The sequence below is a fragment of the Theropithecus gelada genome, chromosome 8 (assembly GCF_003255815.1).
Source record: "Theropithecus gelada isolate Dixy chromosome 8, Tgel_1.0, whole genome shotgun sequence".
NCBI lineage: Eukaryota > Metazoa > Chordata > Mammalia > Primates > Cercopithecidae > Theropithecus > Theropithecus gelada.
In genome coordinates this window covers 29,801,533-29,825,722 of record NC_037676.1, presented here as the reverse complement: position 1 = coordinate 29,825,722, position 24,190 = coordinate 29,801,533, and the positions used below count along the sequence as shown (strand labels likewise).

The window sequence follows — 24,190 nt, the reverse complement described above, 5'->3', positions numbered from 1 at the left end:
ACACCTCAACTGTAAAACTCAGTATATTCACAAATATTACAATATTACCATAATAGTACCTTCTAAGGGTCCAAATTCAAATGAAATCAGGAAATTCAAATCACTTACCAAATATCTTCTGACAGGAAAGAGCAATCACTAGCGTCATAACTATACACAATGGATCCAGTGAATTCTAAGAAGGGGAGGTCGTCTTCAAAAACACTCTTCCGAACACATGCCTTGAGTTTAGCAAATTTCAAAACAGGCACAAAGTTCACATCAAATAACAAATGTCCACTGAAATAATAAAGTTCACTGAAGCATTCAATTTATAGTTCTAAGTTTTATCAATTAATGTTTTATAAACTAATGAAGTCATAAAGAAAACTAAACAAAGAAAAAGCCGTCCCATTGTAAAATTATTTCTCCTAACAAGTTTATCTTTAAACCTCTAATCCCATTTTCATAAAAGCATTTATTTTCCTGAGTTTTTTTTTCTGGTAATTATATTCATATTGTAGCTGTAAGAATAATGTTGCCTTAAAATGCTTAAGGCTGGCTGGCAAACAAAAAATTCAACAAAGGTAATGTTGTCTAAATTATCTGAACTAGAACAAACTGGTAAAGTCAACCATGCAAACTGAATATAAAAAGAGAAAATATACAGTAAGAATTCTCATTTTGTAAACCCAATTAAAGTTTATTCCAGTTTACCCTTTCAACAAGTAACAACTGACTCTTTGCACAGTCAAATATAAATTAAATTTCCCACCTGAAAGAATAGTCAATAAACAACATACCTTTCTTTCTTCTACAGCACATCTTTTATTCTGCACATTCATCCATTCAGGACATTTCCGCTGCCGTGAAGTTGTTTCCGATTTTTTTTCATTCATCTTTGAAATGTCCTATTTGCAGAGTCCAAAAAAACAATGTCTTCATGGGTAAATACAAAACAATATCTGAAAAAAACTGAGAGGTAGTACTGTCGATATGAATGAAAACCAAACATACATATTTAAAGTAAGTTATGACACCTAGGTCCAAGCATAAGTTATAAGAGCTAGAATTACAAAAGAAAACAGATACAATATGCTGCATCTAATAATTATACATTTAGTATTTCTTCCTCTTAAAACAAATCAGCCATTTTAATTGACTTGTATAATTCTGACAGTTTCAAAATTCTATTATTCTATGACTTTGATTCTTAAGAATAACCTCACCTCACTATGAATGAAAATCCTTGGGTATATGAATTATTATGAATTCCTGACATTTTAAATTTTCTACATGATTATTCTGTCTTAAGATCTAAGTAAATTCAGCAAAACTATTAGATTTATTCACAAGTCTACTTAAAGATTTAATTTTGAAGACAGATAATAGCTCTTCTACATTAAGGATTTTTATTTTGCTCCTCGCCTAGTAAGTGAACAAATTTCCCTAAGAATGAGTTTTTTAGTGGATTTTTAAAAAATCTGTTAATATCTTTGAGGGCACCCCTCAATGTAAACCAAAATTCAAGTATAATTAAAGAAAATAAAGTGAATAAGAATCTCCCAAAGGTGGTGTGTGCATTAAAAAATGATAATAATAACATATTTGTTTTGTTAATAGTAAAATGGATCCGTACCCTGATATGACTCATACTAAATTGAAATAGCCTTAGCTCAAGGCTTAGTTCTTAGTAAATTCCTCAAACTTCAACCTTAGTTCCTATTACTTTAGCTTTCTAATAAGGAGGTAGCAGTTTTTTTGTTTTTTGGTTTTTGTGTTTGAGATGGAGTCTTACTGTGTTGCCCAGGCTGGAGTGCAGCGGCATGATCTCGGCTCTCTGCAAGCTCTGCCTCCTGGGTTCACACCATTCTCCTGCCTCAGACTCCTGAGTAGCTGGGATTACAGGCGCCCACCACCACACCCAGCTAATTTTTTGTATTTTTTAGCAGAGAGGGGGTTTCACCGTGTTAGCCAGGATGGTCTCGATCTCCTGACCTCATGATCTGCCCACCTCAGCCTCCCAAAGTGCTAGGATTACAAGCGTGAGCCACCACGCCCAGCCAAGGAGGTAGCAGTTTTTAACGTAACACTGAAGAGTCTCATGATGAAACAGGATGTTAATGTTAACTACACTAACTATTTAGGATTTGAGAATAGTCTGTTGTATTTGATATTTAACAATATAAATTCTGACAAAATTAAACAATACGCAGCAACTATTCCAAGCATGAATCAGAAACTGAAAATACCGATAATTTATGGAACAAAAAATTTTAAAGATGACTTTATCAAACAAATTTTCCATTTAGAGAACAAACTCCATCGCTATTGTGCATTGGGAAGGAAAGGGTTAACAGAGCAGGTTTGTAACTCATTCTTTAACCACTAGGGGAGAGAGAATGAAAGACCTCCACCAAAGTTCCCAGTAAACATCCCAATGACATCAAACCAGAAGGCAGCTTACTAAGGGTCTTTATTAGTAGAAAAATACCAAACAGTCCATATCTAGAAAATGTTAGCAAGAAAGAGTTCAACTATCTAGATTGTTTATTGTTAATGAGCCTGGAGATTGTTTATTGTTAATGAGCCTGGAATTATGGATTTATTAATTTATGCTTGAAAATGTGGGGTAGTCAAATAAAGCACATAATTAAAAATAATAATACAGGAGTCCCAATATCAAAACAACTTCCTTTGTGCAACGTTTTTGCATATATTGCTTAAAACTAGCGTGTTAATACAAAACTACAACGTGTCCTAATGCAGAAGAAAGGTACATTTTGTAATTTATTTCTCACGGTTTGGGACTCAAAAAAAGAATGTTCTATCTGCAATTGGTGCTTGCTTATATTCACTGAATCATGATCAAAGTTTGCCCATGGGTACAACTCAACTCTTGGGGTTGCCACATGCATCATATGTAGTGAAAAAATATGTCAAATACATATGCTTTATGAACTGTAAAGCATTTTATATATGTCACTGGTTATCAATAAGTGTATATTTTGTCACAAATTCAAAATCCTTGACAGGAGAAGTCAAAAGTTGATCCCAGATTATATATGTAAAATCAGTTCTTAATCTTAAAATATATGTTTATAAAGCTGGAAAACAAGTTTCTGCTATACGTAGAGTAGATCTCATTGGCAAAATGCCAGAAAACTAAGGTTTCCACAAATAACACAAACTTTATAAAAACACCTGTAGACTTCTGAAATTTTGTAAGTAATTCATTTACACTGCCAAAACAGAAATAAACTTCAATAACTCTTTCCTTCTATCTATAACACTAAAATCATTTTAATTCAAAATATGTAATTTTTAGATGTAAATACTCTTTTGCACGCAAAATTCTATCTAGATACTTCCAGGCAAAGAACTTGAACGTAAATTTGTTTACAAACCTAACATCTTTGTCAAATTTACTTACTTGCGATAGATAAAAAGCATACCGAAAATTAATGTTGTGGAATAACTTGCAATAGGGAAATCCTTTGCCGTACATGAGGATTGTAATTCCTGACGAGGTAAAGGTTATTCCTGGTCAAATTCACAGTATAAAATAATTTTTTATTTACATACGTACTCGCTATGTCGTTCAGCATGTATGACTTTGACAGGTCTTTTTCTAAAATCACGTGTTTTAGCTTCTGCACAGCAAATCAGTGTGAACAGACAACCTACAGAATGGGAGAAAATTTTTGCAATCTATCCATCTGACAAAGGTCTAATATCCAGAATCTACAAGGAACTCAAACAAATTTACAAGAAAAAAAACAATCCCATTAAAAAGTGGGCAGAGGACGTGAACAGACACTTCTCAAAAAGAGACATTTATGCAACCATGAAACATGAAAAAAAAACTCAACGTCACTTATCACTAGAGAAATACAAATATTTTTGGTATACAAATCAAAATCACAATGAGATACCCTCTCATGCCAGTCAGAATGGCGTATATTAAAAAGTCAAGAAACAACAGGTGCTGGCAAGGCTGTGGAGAAATAGGAATGCTTTTACACTGTTGGTGGGAATGTAAACTAGTTCAACCATTGTGGAAGACAGTGGAGCAATTCCTCAAAGACCTAGAACCAGAAATACCATTTGACCCTGCAATCCCATTACTGAGTATATACCCAAAGGAATATAAATCATCCTATTATAAAGATACAAGCACATGCATGTTCACTGCAGCACTATTCACAATAGCAAAGACATGGAAACAACCCCAATGCCCATCAATGACAGACTAGATAAAGAAAATGTGATACATATGCAATGGAATACTATGCAGCCATAAAAAGGAAGAAGATCATGTCCTTTGCAGGGACATGGATGGAACTGGAACCCATTATCCTCAGCAAACTAACAAAGGAATAGAAAACCAAATACCACATGTTCTTACTTGTAAGTGGGAGCTGAACAATGAGAATATATGGGGAACGACACACACTGGGTCCTGGAGGTGGGACAGCATCAGGAAAAACAGCTAATGTATGTGGGGCTTAATACCTAGGTGATAGATTGATAGGTGCGGCAAACCACCATGGCACACATTTACCTATGTAACAAATCTGCACGTCCTGCACATGTATCCTGGAACTTAAAATAAAATTAATTTTTTTAAAAAACATGTATATTATCATTTCATAATGCTTCATATTGTACCTTTAAAGGATTTTAAACCCCCCTTTAAAATAACGTATTATGATTTGCTTTGGTTTGGACTTTTCCTGAAATCTTATCTATCTACCACTATCTACAATTTTTCAACCTTTATCATTATTTTAAAGGCTGTCCGGAATTTTTGTTGTTGTTGTTTTGTTGCTTAATTTTGGTTTTGGCCAGGCACAGTGGCTCATGCCTGAAATCCTAGTACTTTGGGAGGCTGAAGCAGGAGGACTGATTGAGGGCAGGAGTTCAAGACTAACTTGGTCAACATAGTGAGATCCCATCTCATATTAAAAAAAAAATTGTTTTTTATTTTGAATGGCTTAATCGGAATATGTTTGTCTTTCAGTACGGAAATGAAAATTAATCTCATTCACAGGTGGTATAAAAAGTTTTTTTCCCTTTCACCTTACTTTCATTACTTTCTTCAGTTTCCTCTTTTTCTTTTTCCATTTTTTTCTGACTTGATGAAATTATCATGCATTCCCTTTTTCCTCATTATTCATGTTAAAATGCACTGGGTTTATGCTACACTCTACTCCTGACCAAGATTTTTTAACAATGTTTTATTTGAATTCTACATAGCAACCACTACAAAGAAGCAAATGGCAAAAGAGAAGGCTTTGCTCTCATAGACTGAAAACTCCTTTTTCACCATTAACCAGTATTCAACAACTTAGTCTCTTCAAATTGTATGTATTTCAAGGGTGCAAAAATTCTTTAAGTCTAATAACTTCTCCTTTTCTTTAATTAGGAAATATGTTAATTTATTCAGATGATTTAAGCTTTGAGTAAACTTGAACTTTTTTACATCAAGTATTTCAAAATAATACTAAAGCATTGTCACAGACGCACACTGACTTTCCTCTACTAGCACTATTAATCTTCTTTAGGATTCAAATAACACCAATTAAACATCACTTATAAAACCATTTTAACTTCACTTTTCCAAAGCTGAATTTTTGCTCTGAATCCATAAACTCTGTCATATACCTTAATGTATTTTCCACATGATCATTGCATTTTTTTATAGAGTGAATTCAAGCACTCAAAATGTCAGTTAAGGATACCACTTTTTGAAGCCAATAACTACACTTCAACAAATCTGCAAAGTAAGAATCACTCACATGGAATAATTTAAATGTTTCCTTTTCGCTTATAAACCTTCCTTTGGACTGTCCACATAATCACATAATCAGTAATAAAATAGCTCATCGCATTTCTTCACCTAAAGGTGAAAAGAAGGTACTGTAGGAGCTTAGATTTAGTTAGGCTCACCATTTGAATTTTTAATGTAATCATTTAATGTGAAATTCCAAACCACAGGCAAGTTTTATTTTACAACTGCTTCTGCATGAATAAGACAACCTGTTACTTGGAATAAAGTTTTAGATTAAACTTAATGTAAAGCTTTTATATCGTCCTGTCATTACCTGTCCCAAACTTCCACTCTGTTTCCATAGTATCTTGTATGTTTCAAAGTATTCATTTATCTCTTCGAATATTTCATCCCTAGTTGGTTTGGGAACTTCTCTTTGCCAAGCAAATAATGTCTTCCAGTTCTTCAGGGATTCTATACAGTCTTCAAACTAAGAATCATTACAAAAGTTTATGAATTCATATCTGAAACGAATGCCTTTTTGATTAAATAATCTTCTGGATTAGTGTTGTGTCTATGTCATTCCACAAATCTTCAATGTATCTTCTAATAGAATAATTGAAAATGGCAGCTCTTCAATTTCCCTTGCCTCATTGGTCTCAAACATAGTGTTCCAAACAGGCAGGAAAAAAATAGCAGCCTCAGCAACCCAGCAAGGTACCTGGGATTCATTAATTGTGCAACCCTATAACTAGCTTCTTGAGCTCAATCTGATTATCATGTCTATCAACCTCATAATAATAAATTATGGCTAAATAATTAAGTATGGTACATCCATAAAACAGAACACTACACAATCATTAAAAATAATGTTCTTATAAATATTCAAGTGAAAAAAGCAAATTAAAAAATTAAGGAGCAGGAGCTCATTTGTGTAATCCCAGCACTTTGGGAGACCAAGACAGGCAGATGATTTGAAGTCAGGGGTTTGAGATCAGCCTGGGCATATGGCAAAACCCCGTCTCTACTAAAAATACAAAAATTAGGGGGACATGATGGTGCATGCCTGTAATCCCAGTTACTTGGGAAGCTGAGGCACAAGAAGCACTTGAGCCCAGGAGGCAGAGGTTGCATTGAGCTGAAATCTTGCCACTGCACTCCACCCTGGGCAACAGAACAAGACTGTCTCAAAAAGAAAATTAGACTCTAATTGTATAAACTAAATACGCATGTATGTTTGTATGTAAGTCCGGAGCAATGTATACCAAAACATTAGTGGTTATCTCACAATTGCAAATGGTTTTTCATATTCTTCTTTATACTTTTCTATATACTCTAACTTTTCTCTAAGAACATGTGTTCCTTTTAACAATCAGGGGACAAAAGTATGTCAATAAAATGAAAAAGTAATTTTTTAATGAATAATCAAGGCTACATTTTTTCATACTATAGAACAAGAGCCAGCAAATTTTTTCTCTAAAGGGCTATATGGTAAATATTCTAGGCTTTACGGGCCAGATGATCTTTGTCAAAACTACTCAAGTTTGTCACTATAGCACAGAAGTCATAAACAATACTTAAGCATAACAACGTTACAATGAAATTTTACCTACAGACACTGAAAGCTGGATTTATTTAAATTTCATAAAATATTATTCTTCTTTTGACTTTTCAACCACTGAAAAATGTAGAAACCATTCAGTACATAGTACAAAAACAAGCAGCAAGTCAAACATGACCCACTGGACACCTTACCAACTTCTACTACAGAACACAGATAAAATGCTCTAAAACTGAAAGTTCAAGGCTGGCGTTATTAACAACCCAATGTAGTGATTTTTAATCTCCATAATGCATTCTAAAATATCAATAAGATATGAAACTTCTCGGTGAAGGCTTTTTGATAAATTAGTTGCAAAATGGTCCTCATGACAGCTAAACGAGTGGACCTACTCCATAAGGTTGGTAATATCAGTCAATTAAATGCTAAGAGATTATCTGTCAAAACTGTGAACTCTGTTTTGGAAGAAATTAATCTTAAGTGATTCTATTTGACAGCATTTAGATATTGGGACAAGTTGTCTGCTGAAGTAATCTCTAGTTCATGTCAATAGAAATCATGCCAGTAAGATTTTAGTTAGAACAAATTTAGAAAAATTAAGACCAATTACATTCCAAATTAGCTAAGAAAGGGTAGCTTTTTAATCACTTAACTTTTAAACCATACTCTACATCACTCTGATAAGAGTAGAAATTCACCTCAAGAGAACCGCATTTTCCACTTAGAATAGTGTCATCTTCTAGAAAATAGACAGATTTAATACCAGTCTTAAGAGGCCAGTCTCAAGACAAAGTTGGGTTTTGGTGGATGAACTCAGATATTTCTTTGTTCATCAAACCTCTAACTAGGTAAGGAAATTAATACCTACTGTTACCATGGTAACTGATTTCCCTAATTGCTTGAGGGCTAAACTGAATAAAGTATCCCACTCTTTTTGAAAAGCACTAAAAGAAAAAAAAAAATTGTCAAGTTACATGACACATACGGATAATAATCTGAAGTTGAGGAAAAAATTATTAGTTAAATAATGCAATGCTTAACTGTGCTAGCCAGTTAAAGGGTTTAATGTGGAAAAATTTCCACTTACTATTCAAAACAGTTCAATTCTATTTTATTCAACATATGTAAAGGTTAATGTGATGAAATACACTTTTATAAATACTTATTACAATAAAAACGCAAGAATATTTATAATTACTCTGAAATTTGCTAACAAAATATTCTAAAAGAACAGTTGCAATACTTAAGTTATAATTTCAATTTTTCACACTGGGCATGTATGCAAATTTTACAAATATCCATTGAATTTCACAATGTTTCTCTGAGGAAGAAAGCTGTATCTATATCACTTTGCACAAAGGAAAACTAATAACTAAGACTAGCTGATTTTGCAAAAGTTATGCAGACTGCTCTAGCATTGAAAATTATACTATGAAGAAGAAGGAAGTAGAGTGGAAAGAAGCCTGGACTGAAAGTCAGAAAACCTAGGTTCCAATGCTGCTTTGTGTCAAAAAAGAAAAAAAAAAAAGTATCCAAAACTTAGACAAAGAGAGGGCAGTATGTCATTTCAATGTCATATAGGAGCACAAGCTCACCCAACGATTATCAGTATTTCATTAGGGGACATATCTTTATTTGACTGGTTATTTATTAATAATTTTAAAACTCAGACTCTAATATCCACATGTTAAATAATAAATTTTGGTCTCATAAAGGTGTAACTGAATCTTGTCGAGTAAAAAAGATAACCTCAAAGTCTATGGTTTTTATTGCCCTATAGCACAGCTTTGTATCTAACCTAGCAATCTTATTCTCAACTTTTTCCTCCAAAGTCTATATTTATCTTTGCACCTCTCTGAACCAAAGCTGTCATCCTGCTGGTTCCCTCATCAACACGACACATATGACGTGTTCTTTCTATATTTGTACAAGAATTATCTTTAAATTATTTGGAAAATTCTGCTTTGACACTTGGTCACTTAGCATCCATGTGACCTTGGACAAGTCACTTTATTTTTCTAAATTTTCATTGCCTCATTTGTAAAATGGTCTTATGATATCATATCATTCCTATATATTATAATATTTGCTTTCTTGACCACAAGATTAACGTAAAGATGACAGCAATACACATGATATCACTTCTTTTCAACTATAATTACACATGAGTTGGAATGATGACAGGACTAGTGATAGGTCTTTTACTATTGTACCTCATTCCCTATAGTATACTGGGATCCCATTAGAGAGGTCAAGAATCTGTAGGTACAGATAAAAATAGCCAATCCATATGAATTAGATAAGATATATAAATTCACTGACAGCTAATTAAGCACTGAAGTACTTTATAGGTAGAATATTCTTTTAAATTACAAATTCAAACAAAGAAGAGAAAATGGATTCATTTATCCAATGCTTCTTTCTTACCCATTGGACCTCACTCAAAAAAAGTACTGAATTTCGAAACACATCTCCTTTTTTTTTTGAGACAGAGTCTAGCTCTGTTGCTCAATCATAGCTCACTGCAGCCTCAACCTCCTCAGGTTTAAGCAATCCTCCCACCCAAGCCTCCCAAGTAGCAGGGACTACAGGACTACAGGCACATGCCACCATGCCCAGCTAATTTTTGTATTTTTTGTAGAAATGGAGTTTCACCATGTTGCCCAGGCTGGTCTTGAACTCCTGGCCTCAAGCAATCCTCCCTACCTCAGCCTCCCAATGTGCTGAGATTACAGGCGTGAGCTACCGTGCTGGGCCTATTTTCTTTCTCTTTAACTATACTGCACAAACTATATTTAGGAGGTTTCCAATTATAGTCTGACAACAGAAATTCATATACTTATCTAACTTTTCATGTGTGTGGAAAAGAATATGAAAAAGAGATTTCAAGGATAAGTTACAAGATTGGATTAATAAGTGTTTTCCAAATATTCTGACACAGAAAGATTACAAAACCAAAGCAGCTTAAGTACTCCAGCAATTCAGTTTGGTGGTCAACATCCTAATTTTGATTAGAATCTTTCAGTTTCACCAACACAATTATGTTATTTTTACTGAGAAGCAGCTTCTAGTCAAAAAAGCCTTTCATTTTTAACAAAAAATGCAATAAACTTTTAAAAAATTCTAGGCTTGATTTCTTCTATTATGTTACATATTTTCTGAAAATGTAACCTTGCACATTGAGTTTTTATACTTACCTATATACTAGTAACTAATTTATACATATATATACCCACACATGCATATATACACACACACAGTGTATCTAGATACATAAACATGTAAATAATCTATAGTTTATTGCAGAAGATATCATTTATAAGGTATTCTCCTGTATGGTTTTTGAGAATTTCTTTCTACTTTTCTATGAACCAAAAGGAAGAAGAGGTAGAGGAAAACAGAGAAAAACCAAAGAATGCATGCCAAAGCCCTCATTAAATTCTCTAATTAAAGAAGCTTTCAAGGCTTTCATGAATCTACTACTACATTTCTGCTCATCTTAATTTCCCTCCAAACAGCCCAAGCAAGCAAACCAGAAAAGCTAAATAAAACCACCCATTCATAGCTTGGTTAACCATAGTAAGATGATGTAATTTTTAAAAGTAGTAGAATGATTTTTGAGAGACCTGTTTCTGTATAGGTATCTAACAATTTTTCCTAACTGTCAAATATTATATAAAGCACAATTTTGTACTAATAAAACCAAGTGAAATAAACTGTAAATGGAATCAAACAAATAAACACAATAAAACGCCATTAATTTTAGTTAGCAACAAGGGTAAAGGATAAAAGCCACGTTCTTTGCTGTGTCATAGTGCGAAGCCGCACTGCCCATAAAAACCAGGAACATCACTTGACCTGAACTGAATCCATGGCACAGCGAAGTGCTGTACAACTGGATTTCACTACCCAACTGAATAATTCATTATTTTTAATGAATTTCCTCTGTTCTCTAAGTAGCTATAGCCAGTCAGCTGAAATCAACCATTATAAACTGGGAAACTGCAGAGAAAGTTTTCAAGTAACTCAATTTAAAAACTTGCTTAGGCTGTCTATTTTTCCTTTTATATTTATTACTGTTACTTTGTATGGCCTGAGATAAAATTTTATAGGACTCATTAGTAAGTGGATGTTGACAGTTGCCTTGCCAGCATCCGTTCCACCCTGGACCCTTTCTACAGTACCTATAAATTTCATTCAGGTAAAGATCAGTTACCCACAAAGCCAATGTTCAATATGTTTTAAGGAAGGTGTCCCACTCCCAGCCCACAGTAGAGCCAGTGGTCTAAAGGTAATCCAATTCCTCTTGCTGCAATGATGATTCAGAAACTCAGCGCTGCCTGAATGTAGTGGTACGTGCCAGTAATCTCAGCACTTTGGGAGGCTGAGGCAGGAGGATGGCTTGAGTCTAGGAGTTCAAGACCAACCTGGGCAACATGGCAAACCCTGCCTCTACAGAAAGCACAAAAATGAGCCAGATGCGATGGCACACATCTTTAGTCCCAGCTACTTGAGAGATTGAGGTGGGAGGATCGGTTGAGTCCAGGGGTTCGAGGCTGCAGTGGACCATGATCGCACCACTGCACTACAGCCTAGGTGAGAGTGAGACCTTGTCTCAAAAAAAAAAAAAAAAAAAAAATCAGCATTGCCAGGCAGAAAGAGAAATGCATAAATTTTACAATAAGACCAATTTAAGTATAGAAGGAAGAGAGAAAGGTAAAAGTGGAGACTGGGTAAAAAAGAAACTGGAAAATTAACACACAATTCTGTTAAGCAGTCACAAATTTACCTAATGCAAATCTTCCATAGTAAGTTCCAATATAGTCTCTTCGGACAGGATAAGTTTATGTAATATGAAAAAGAAGAAAAATCAGCAAATCTGTGATGGTGCAATTCCTGGAAGGAAAAAAGTTATCCTCCAGTCTAACTATTTTTCTACTGTACTTCAGAGACTCCGTTTTATGAATGAACAGCAAAAGCAAGTCAGGTACCAATAGATGATGTCTCCTGCTTCACATCAAAACTTCCAGGAGGAGCTACAAAGCTTTGATATTTTTTTCTGATGGGTTCTATAATTCTTACTACAGACTACGAAGATCTCATACCTCTATCTTCTTGGTTTCAAACACAGCTAAAGAGAAGGTGAATTTCTGCCCTCTGCTGAGGAGCTAGCCTAAAACACTAACAGTAGAAGAGATCAGAAAAATGCAGAGATAAGAACAATAGAGTTAGAAAGAAACAGACGCTTGAAGTAGGCTCAGGAGGGAAGGTCATTGTTCTCCTTTTTTTTGGAGAACATTAAATTATTCTAATTTCTTATTTCCCCATGAAGAAACTGTTCAAAAGCCATCCTCTTTCTTAATCCTCCCTCATATTAAGCATTTTATCAAAGGAAAGAAAAAAACCACCTTTAAAAGAGTCTGATTGCTATCACTAACCAGCTTTTACAAAAGATAAGCCTAATGTTTATCAAAGTTCCAAAGTCTCCTAAAATAAATAAGTTTTCCACAGTATCTCTTTGAGGACAGGTAATTTAATCTATTTGTTTAACAGGAGCAAATAAGGTAACCAGATTCAAAATAAGGATACTCAAATTATTTTTATCCTAAGATAAATTATTATCCTATCTCATTTTTATATATGAGACAGAATGGAATACAATTATATCCAAGTCCAAATTATACAATTATATCCAAAATTGATATCCAAAATCAGTAACAGCAAAAATGACAACCTACCTGGGAATAAACCTAACATAAAATATATAAGATCCATTTTAAAGACAACTAGCAAATTTTATTAAGACAGTTAAAAAAGGACTGGATAAGACACACTGAGTTCCTGCATAGCCAGACCCAAAACTGTAAATATATTAATTAAATCAATACACTCAAGAAGCAATACCGAGAAAAACTGTCAGCAGAATTTTTCATCGAACCACATGAGTTTACATTAAAGTTCACTGGGAAGAGAAAATACTCAAGAGCAGCAAATTTTTTTTTGAAAAACAAGACCAACAAGGGAAAATTCACCCTACTAAATACGAAACTTTTAAAACTACAGTAATTAAAATAGTGTGTACCAGGCGAGGTGGCTCACACCTATAATCCCAGCACTTTCGGAGGCTGAGGTGGGCGGATCACCTGAGGTCAGGAGTTCGAGACCAGCCTGGCCAACATGGTGAAACCCCGTCTCTATTAAAAATACAAAAATTAGGAGCATTTAGTCCACCGCATGTTCTCACTCATAGGTGGGAACTGAACAATGAGATCACTTGGACTCAGGAAGGGGAACATCACACACCAGGGCCTATCATGGGGAGGGGGGAGGGGGGAGGGATTGCATTGGGAGTTATACCTGATGTAAATGACGAGTTGATGGGTGCAGCAGACCAACATGGCACAAGTATACATATGTAACAAACCTGCACGTTATGCACATGTACCCTACAACTTAAAGTATAATAATAATAAATAAATTTAAAAAAAAAAAAATACAAAAATTAGTCAGGCATGGTAGCGGGTGCTGTAATCCCAGCTACTAGGGAGGCTGAGGCAGGAGAATTGCTTGAACCTGGGAGGCAGAGGTTGCTGTGAGCAGAGGTGGCACCACTGCACTCCAGCCTGGGCAATAAGAGCAAGACTCCCAGTCAAAAAAAAAAGAAAAATTAGTGTGGAATTAGTGTAAAAATACAAAAACAGATCAGAACATAACATGTCTAACACCATACTGAGAAAACCTTGAAGACTTCAGAGACTATGGAAGGTGGTGAATATGTTAATTTGTTTGACTGTAGGAATCGTTTCACTATGTATACATGTATCAAAACATCACGTTGTACACCTTAAATACATACAATAAATAAAACTTGCCATGTTCAGAAATAGATCCATGTGAATATGGAAATCTGACATATGATGAAGGAGGCAGGTCTTGTCTTTGAGAAAGAACAAGTTATTCAATAAATGAGGCAAAAAACTGGTTATAACTTTGATATATCATTATCAGCAAAAATTTAAAAGACTGACCATATGCAGTAATCACGAGAGAAGAAACTGGCATCACCATTTTGAAAGATGTTTCATAGAAGGCATCAAAATTTTAAATCTGCATAACTTTCAAGTTAGTAATTACATCTATCCTATGGAAATATTTGCACATATGCACAAAGATGGACGTAAAGGATGTTCGTTACATCCCTTTGTAAAAGCAAAAACACAGGAAGCAGTTATAGGGTAAATTAACAGGTAAATAAACAATGACACATCCATAATATGGCACATACTAAGCTGCCAGTAGAAGAATAAAATAGAACTACACATATTAAGATCATTCTCTAAGATAAATGCTAAGTAAAACAGGGGGAAAATGAAGTGTCAGTGGTAGTTTAAATTTTAAAATAGAAAATGAAATTGGCCGGGCACAGCGGCTCACACTGTAATCCCAGAACTTTGGGAGGCCAAGGCGGGCAGATCACAAAGTCAAGAGTTTGAGACCAGCCTGACCAACATGGTAAAATCCCATCTCTACTAAAAATACAAAAATTAGCAGAGCGTGGTGGTGCACGCCTATAATTCCAGCTGCTCAGGAAGCTGAGGCAGGAGAATCGCTTGAACCCGGGAGGTGGAGGTTGCACTGAGCTGAAAACATGCTACTGCACTCCAGTCTGGGTGACAGAGTGAGACTCCATCTCAACGTTTCAAAAAAAAAAAAAAGAAAATGAAATTCTATGTATATATAAATGCAAAGAACAATCCAGGAGGACCCTCAGACAGGGTAAGTTTACATAATACAAACAAGAAGAAAAATCAGATATTTTGTAATTATGGATTTCCTGGAAGGAAAAAAGTTATCTTGTAGTCTAATTATTTTTCTACTGTACTTCAATGACTCAGTTTTATGAATGAACAGCAAAAGCAGGTCAGGTACCAATTAATAGGGGCCCCTACTGGTAAGTGAATGGGATTGAGGGCAGGTATATGAAGGAGGAGTTTCAATACTCTATAATTTCTCAGTAAGCAGGATCCCCCTCCCCTACTTCCTGTCTACATCTTTCTTGCTATCTGAGAGTACTACGAAGGGCTTCTGTAAGTAATAAAGTAAATAACAGTCTATATTTTTTCAAATTGGAGTCCTGAGGTTAAACATACCTCAGGGTTTTAGTAAAGTCAAGCATAGGAGGAGGAAAAAGAGGCTGATTACCTTAACACTAAGAAAGAAGATGATAACGATCCATTGTGTACAATAAATTTCAATAGCATCCTAATCTCCATTCAGCCCTCCTCACCCTATCCCAAAATGTATAACAGCAAAGTTTTATGGATGGAATTGACCTCATCACCAAGACTACAGGTGAAATCCAAGTGTCTTAAGGCCAACAGGAAAATCCAATTCCCCTTGCTATACAACTGATTCAAGGATAGGAGCTATGACCCAGGTCTCAGCTCTCTAACCTCCATCTCCTGGCCATAATTATTGGTTCCAAGGCAGTTCAAGTGCAACAAAGCTCAGGACTCTCCTTCTCTGGTGAGGGAAAAGGTGCTTTTGCTCCTGTTAGATGTAGTCATGGTTGGTGCAAGTAGCCATCTTATAAGCATACAAGAAACCACCCTGAAGGTGGTTTCATAGAAGAGGGCCAAGAATAAGGCCAAAAATTGGTAGATCCCTGAGTGAACTTGCCTGAAGTCCACTCTACCTCAGATGTCTCCATTAAATAGACCAATAAATAACTTTTTATTGCTAAAGTCAGTTTGACTTTGGTTTTTCCATTACTTGCAACTGAAGCCACCCTTGTTGACAGGATGGGATAATTAAAATGTAATACCACTTCTTGATCTGATTTTTTGAAGATTGTATAGAATTCCATTTTCTTTATCTATTGTAATTTATTTAACAATTCCCTATTGATGACAATTAACTTGCTTGTGAATTTCACCAAAAATAATGTTCAATGAATACCCTTGTGGATATGTGGGTATTGTTAGGCATTCCTATTATTGCTATAGGACAGATTCCTAGATAAGAAACTACTAGGATATAGAGTACTTCTCTGCTTACCTTCTCACCAATAAATTATTCACAATAGTATGCTAACCCCAAAAGGTAAAACTAGACAAAGCAGCAGCCCACACAGAAAGCCAAGAGAAACCTCCACAGTAGCAGGGTTAAACTAAACCACTGGTGAAGGATTTCAATCTGACAACTATAAAAAGGCGCTTTAAGGCACCTACTACTCCTACAAGAAGAGTCTGATCAAAGAATAGAAGTCCATGAAGGGTTGACTATTAGTTCCAATATAACCACATGTAACTCAACACCTAACTTTGTGGTGTTAGATATAAATGAAATTGATGGTATTTGAGTGTTAATGGACCACTATCATCACCATGACCATCACCATCAAAACTATAGCCATTAATATCCACATCCTACCCTTTCCCCACTCCTTGTCTAGTAGATCACAATCTTTGATGTATAATATCCAAGGGAGATAGTGCCTCCCAGTCTTCTGACCAGCTCTCCTCCAGTGATCTCGTCTGTATCCTGCTCCACCCATTTATTCCTACAAAGATACTATGTTATTACCAATGACTAAATCCTTCCATAATCTCAATTCCATATATCCCACTCTCCAACCAACACCTTCTGTTTTTCAAGTTCATTCCCTCTAGAAACTCAATTCCAAAAATCTTTTGACCTAACTGGGACCTTTAAGGGTCCTGCTACCATATCATTGTCTTCATCCACTTGGGCAGTCCTTAATTCTCTTCTCGACCAGTTTAAATTCCAAGTTGATAGCCACTTCCTTGCATACTCCCTCAAATTCATTGCCCTTCTGGCTTTATCACTATCTCCTGGCAAAACTCTAATCCTGAATAAAAAAGAACCCTTTACCTACTCTGCCTGTACCTATGCAGCTGAATGAATGTAGCAGGTGAAAAACATAACCATTTTGACTGGTCTCACCTTAAATTTGTGACCACCAGCCCCAGGTGGGCCCTTAGTGCTTCCTAGCAATCCTACAACTTTTCCCTAATCTATTTACTATCCTCCCCTCCTAAGACTATTTTATACCTTCTCTTCTCCACTTAAACTTCATATCTCCTCCACCGATCATCACTCTTAGCTGATGATCTTGCTTCTGGTTTCATTAGAACCAATCAAAAATGAATTTCCACAAGCTCTTACCCTGAAATCTATTCACATAATTATATCTGTACCCACATACTCTACTGTGGTGGTTAATTTTATGTGTCAATTTGAGTGGGCCATGGGGTGCCCAGATATTTGGTTAAACATTATTCTGGGTGTGTCTGTGAGGGTGTTTCTAGGTGAGACTAACATTTGATTCAGTAGACTGAGTAAAGCAGATTGCCCTCCCTAATGTGGGTGGGCCTTCGATTTGTTGAAGGCCTGAATAAATAAAAAGGCTAAGTATGGGAAGATTTGCTCCCTCTGCCTGTCTTTGAGCTACGACATTGGTCTTCTCCTGCCTTCAGACTTGGACTCAGACTAGAACTTACACCATAGGCTCCCTGGTTCTCAGACCTTCACAACTGGACTGGAATTATACCATTAGCTCCAGTGGGTATATCTCCTGGCAGATCTTAAGACTTTTATAATCTCTTTATAGATACAGAGACAGAGATACAGAGATGGACACAGAGATATAAAGATCTCCTATTGGTTCTGTTTCTCAGGAGAATCCTAATATATCTACCTTTTCTTATGTAACTATGGATGAACTATCTGTACTCCTACATCCAACCTCTCCATGTGTGCAAACCTCTCATCTACTCAAAGACATTTTCTCAAAGACATCTACTCAAAGACATTTTCTCAAAGACATCTACTCAAAGACATTTTCCCATCTCCTATATCATCAACTTTTTCCTCTCTACTAGTCTGCCAGAAAAGACCCATCAACATACATCTAATTTTTCCCAACTAAAAAAAAGAAAAAAGAAAAAAAAAAACCTCAACTTTTGGCTAACTGCTCCATTATTATTCTCCCTATTATAGGAAAACTACTCAAAAGAGTCATCTACACTAGCATCTCCGTTTCCACTCCTTTAATCCTCTCCTAAACCCACTGTAACCACTCCGCTCCACTAAAAGGGCTCATGTCAAGGTTTCTAATGACTTTTATGTTGTCAAATCCTATAGCCAATTCTCAACTCTCATCTGAGTCAATGCACCAGCAGTAAGTGACACAATTAATCACACCCATCTTCTTGAAACACTTTACCAGGCCTCTGTGATAATTCTTGAGTCTCCATCTATATCAGTAACAATCTCTTTTCAGTATACTCTGCTTGCTGCTCCTTCTTACCTCCCTAATCTCTAAACATTACAGCATTCCAGGATACAAGTCACAGACCTGTTCTCTTCTCCCTCTGCACTCACTCTCTTAGAGAGCACAGTCAGTCTGCTGGCTTTTAAATTAGCTGTTATACACAAAACTTTCAAAGTTATATAAATAGCCTAGACCATTCCTCTTAACTTCAAACTTTGATAGCCAATTATTTACTGGATATTTGAATCTCTAATTGGCATATTCCACTCAACAGATATAGTTTCCCCAAACTGCTCCTTTTGTATATTTCCCATCTTAGTAAGTCACCTACATCTTTCTGGTTGCTCATGCCAAAAGCCTTGGATTCACCCTGACTCATCTCCTCCTTTCACATTCTGCATCTAATCTGTCAGCAAATACTGTTGGTTCTATCTTCAAAACAAAGCCAGAATTCTACCTCCTCTCACCACTTCCGCTGCTACAACGCTGGTTCAAGCCATATTACCTTTTACCTGCTTTTCTGTCTGGTCTATGCTCAAAACAGCAGCAGTGATTCCATTACAAGATAACTCAATTTAAAGGACTATATAACATGAGCTACTGAAATTTACCCCAGAAAGGCAAGGGTGGTTCAGTATAAGAAAATTAATCAATATAACACATTACATTAAGATAAGGGAGGCAAAATATCACATGATCATCTCAATTGACACAGAAAAGGCATTTGACAAAATCCAACATAATTTCATGATAAAAACTCAGACAACTAGGAATAAAAGCGTATTTCCTCAACATGATAAAGGGCATTTATGAAAACCCACAGCTAACACCATACTTAATGGTAAAAGACTGAAAGCTTTCCACCTAAGATAGGAAGCAAGACAAAGATACCCACTTTCACCACTGCTTTTCAATATCCTATTGAAGTTCTAGCCAAAGAAATTCGACATGGAAAAGAAATAAAAAGCAACCATAATGGACAGGAAGAAGTAAAACTATCTCTATATACAGATGACATAATCCCATATAAAAATCTCAAAGAAAGCTACTAGATCTAAGAAGTAAATTCAACAAAGTTTCAGAGTACAACATCAACACTGAAATATCAGCTGTTGTTATACACCAGAAATGAACAATCTGAAAGGAAAGTAAGAAAGTAACTGCATTTACAATAGCAGCTAAAAGAATAAAATACCAAGGAATAAATTTAACCAAGGAGGTGAAAAACGTGTACTCTGAAAACTACAGAACGCTGCTGAAAGAAATTAAAGAAAACACCAATAACTGGAAAGACATCCCATGTTCATGCATAGAAAGACTTGATATTGTTAAGATGTCAATACTACCCAAAGTTACCTACAGATTCAATGCAATCCCTATCAAAAGGCTTTTCTGCAGAAATGGAAAAGGTGATCCTCAAATTCAGAATTGCAAGGGACCCCAAATAGCCAACATAATCTTGAAAAAGAAGAATAAACTTGGAGGGCTCATGTTTCCTAATTTCTAAACTTACTACAAAGCTACAGTAATCAAAACAGTGTGGTAGAGGCATAAAGACAGAAATATAAATAAAATAGAATAGAATTGAAATTCCAGAAGTAAATCCATACATTTACGACCAATTGATTTTTGACAAGGGTGCCAAGTCCATTCAGTGGGGAAAGAATACTCCTCAACAGGTGGTGCTAGGACAACTGGATATCCATATGCAAAAGAGTGAAGCTGGACCCCTACCTCACACCATATACAAAAATAACTTAAAATGTATCAAAATAATATATAAGAATTAACTCAAAACGCCAATAGAAAAACTAAAACTATAAAACTATTAAAAGAAAACATGGCAGAAAATCTTCACGGCCTTGGATTTGGGAATTAGGTATGACACCAAAAGCATAGGCAACAAAAGAAAAAATAGATAAACTGGACTCTATAAAAATGTAAAAGTGAATCAAAGAACAATATCAAAAAGTGAAGAAAACCCACAAAATGGGAGACATTATTTGCAAATCTTATATCCAATAAGGGTTTAATATTCAAAATATATAAAGATCTCCTACAATTCAAAAGAAAAAAAAAAACTCAAATAAAAAATGGCAAAGGACTTAATAGACAGTTCCCCAAAGAAGATATATAATGGCCAATAAGCACATTAAAAGATGCTCAACATCATTAGTCATTAAAGAAATACAAAACAAAACCACACTAAGATACCACTTCCCACCACCTACCAGGATAGCTATAATTTTTTAAAAAGGAAATTAATTTTTGGTGAGTATACGGAGAACTGGAACACTTGTACACTGCTCCCATGGAAAACCAGTTTTAGCAGTTCCTTAAAAAGCTAAACCAAAAGCTTACCACATGACCCAGCAAGTCCACTCGTAGCTATATTCCCAAAAGAATTGAAAACAAAAACTCAAACAGATTCTTGTACACCAATGTTAATAATAGCATTATTCACAACAGCCAAAAGGTGGAAACAACCTAAGTGTCCATCAACATATGAATAAACAAATATGGCATATATATAATATAAACAGTGGAATATCATTCAGTCATAAAAAGAAATCGAGTTCTGATACATGCCACAACATGGGTGGACCCTGAAAACATTATCCTTACAAAAGACCCTGAATAGCCAAAGCAATCTTGAGCTAAAAGAACAAAGCTAGAGGTATCACACTACCTGACTTCAAAATATACTAAACTCTAGTAATCAAAACAGCACAGTACTGGCATAAAGAGACACACAGATAATAAAACAGAATAGAGACCCAAGAAATAAAACCACACATTTATAGCCAACTGATTTTTGACAAAAGAGCCAAGAACCCACAATGGGGAAAGGTCAGGCTCTTCAATAAATGGTGTTGGGAAAACTGGATAACCATATGCAAAAGAATGAAAGTAGTCAATCATCTCTCACCACATATAGAATCAACTCAAAATGGATTAAAGACTTAAATGTAAGACCTAAAACCATGAAACCACTTGAAGAAAACACAGGAAAAAAGCTCCCTAACATTGGTCAGGGCTAGCGGTTTCCAACCCTTGGGCCACAGATCAGTACCAGTTCGTGGCCTGTTAGGAACCAGGCCACAAAGCACTAGGTGAGCAGCAGGCAAGCATGCGAAGCTTCATTTTTATTTACAGCTCCTCCACATTCCTGAGCTCCACCTCCCCTGTCACATCAGCAGTGGCATTAGATTCTCATAAGAGCGCAAACCCTACGGTGAATTGCACATGCAAGGGATCTAGGTTGTACACTCCTTAGGAGAACCTAATGCCTTATCATCTGTCACTGTCTCCCATAACTCCCAGATAGGACCCTCAAGTTTCAGGAAAACAAGCTCAGGGCTCCCACTGATTCTACATTACAGTGAATTGTATAATTATTTCATTATATATTACAATGTAATAATAATAGAAACAAAGTGCACAATAAATGAAATGCATTTGAATCATCCTGAAACCATCCCCTCCCTCCTGTCGATGGAAAAATTGCCTTTGATGAAACCAGTCCTTGGTACCAAAAAGGTTGGGGACCGCTGGTCTGGGCAATGATTTTTTTGGATATGACCTCAAAAGCAAAGGCAACAAAAGCAAAAATAGACAAAGGAATTACATCAAAATAAAATGCTTCTCTGCATAGCAAATTCAACAGAGTGAAGACAGAATCTACAGAATCGGATAAAATATTTGCAAACTATACATTTGATAAGACGTTAATTTCCAAAATGTTTAAGGATGTCAAACAACTCAATAGCAAAAAAAAAAAAAAAAAAAAAAAGTATTTAAAAAATGAGCAAAAGACCTGAATAGACATTTCTCAAAAGGAGATATACAAATAACCAACAGGTATATTAAACATTGCTCATCAATAACCATCATGGAAATGTAAATCAAAATTACAATGAGATATCACCTCACACCTGTTAGAATGGCTATTACCAAAAAGACAAAAGATAAGTATTGGCGAGGATGTGGAGAAAAGGGAACTCCTTCCTCACTGTTGGTGGGAATGTAAATTACTACCATTATGGAAATAACTCAAAATATTAAACGTAGAACTACAAGCGAGTCCAGCAAATCCACTAGTGGGTATATATGTAAGGGAAATGAAATCAGTATGTCAAAGAGCTATCTGCACTTCCATGTTTCCCGCAGCACTATTCAACAATAGCCAGAATATGGAATCAAGCTAACTGTCCATCAACAGATGAGTGGATAAAGAAAATGTGATATACATCAATAATGGAATATTATTAAGCCATAATAAACAATGAAATCCTGTCATTTGCAGCAACATGAATGGAACTGGAAGACATTCTGTTAAGTGAAATAAGCCAGGCACGTAAAGACAAATATCGCATGTTCTCACTTATATGTGGGAGCTAAAAAATTTGATGTCACTGAGGTAGTAAGTAGAATGGTGATTACCAGAGGCTGGGGTGGGTGGGTGGTGGGAATGAAGAGAGGTTGTTAATGAGTACAAAAATACAGTTAGATAGAAGGAATGTTATAGGGTTTGATAGCTATATAGAGACAAAAAAATAGGTAAGTGATTGCCTAGGAAAGCAGGTGGGATTGAGTACTAATGGTTATGGAGTTTCTCTTTTGGGTGATGAAAAAGTTCTAAAGGTGATAGTGATAAAGGCTGTACAACTCTGAAGACAAACTAAAAACCATTGTATTGCACACTTTAAATGGGTGAACCGTATGCTATATTAATTCTATCCCAATAAAGCTGTTTAAAAAAAAAAAAAAGAATGCTAAGTGGAATTTGCCAGATACAAAAAAGACAAATATTATATGATTCCACTTATGTAGAATATCTAGAATAGGCAAATTTGTAGAGGAAAAATGTACATTTCAAGTCACTAAGGGCTGGGTGGATGAGGCAATGGGGAGTTAGTGCTTAAAAGTTACAGTTTCTGTCTGAAGTCATTAAAGTCTTGGAAATAGCCGTGGTGATGATTTCACAACATGATGAGTGTAATTAATGTCACTAAACTGCACCTAAAAATGGTTAATATGGCAAATTTTATGATATCTTACCACAATTTTTTAGAAACATAATTCAGATCACGTTTCCCTAACAACTCTCCAACAGCTTCCCATCTCCCTCAGAATGAAAGCCCAAATTTTCAATATAGCCCATAAAGTCCTACATATTCTGGTCCCGTTCCCTTTCTGGCCTGACCTCTGACCTCCTCTCCGCTGGGCTCCAGCTCACTAGGCCTCTTAAGTTGCTCTCTGAATATAAAGAGGCAGGTTCCCCCAGGGCCTTTGCACTTTCTTCTCCTCCAGAGAGCCTCAAGGTAAGTTCTCTCACTTCCTTGAGCTCTGGACTCAAAAATTCCCTTCTCAGTGTGGTCTTCCCTGACCACTTATTGTACAACTGCAGCTCCCTACAGCCCTCCACCCCCAACACACACACACTCTTCATCTCCCTTTCCTTTTTAATTTCCATTTTCACCTTATGTCACCCTATACATTTTATTTTTTGCCTGTCTCTGTCCACTAAAATGTAAGCTCCAAAAGGAGAGAGATGTTTGTCTATTCTGTTCATTCTTGG

General features: G+C 35.7%; 1 protein-coding gene across 1 annotated transcript in view; it reads right to left on the bottom strand.

Annotated features, from left to right (window-relative positions):
- Positions 1-24,190, bottom strand: part of WRN (Werner syndrome RecQ like helicase) — a 139,559-nt gene that overhangs the window by 114,034 nt on the left and 1,335 nt on the right. Inside the window, exons 2-3 of the mRNA XM_025394193.1 lie at positions 783-954; positions 109-221 (exon numbers count right to left, since the gene is read on the bottom strand). Coding sequence (XP_025249978.1) covers positions 109-221; positions 783-878 — 209 coding nt within the window. The 5' untranslated portion in view covers positions 879-954. The remainder of the gene's footprint in view (positions 1-108; positions 222-782; positions 955-24,190) is intronic.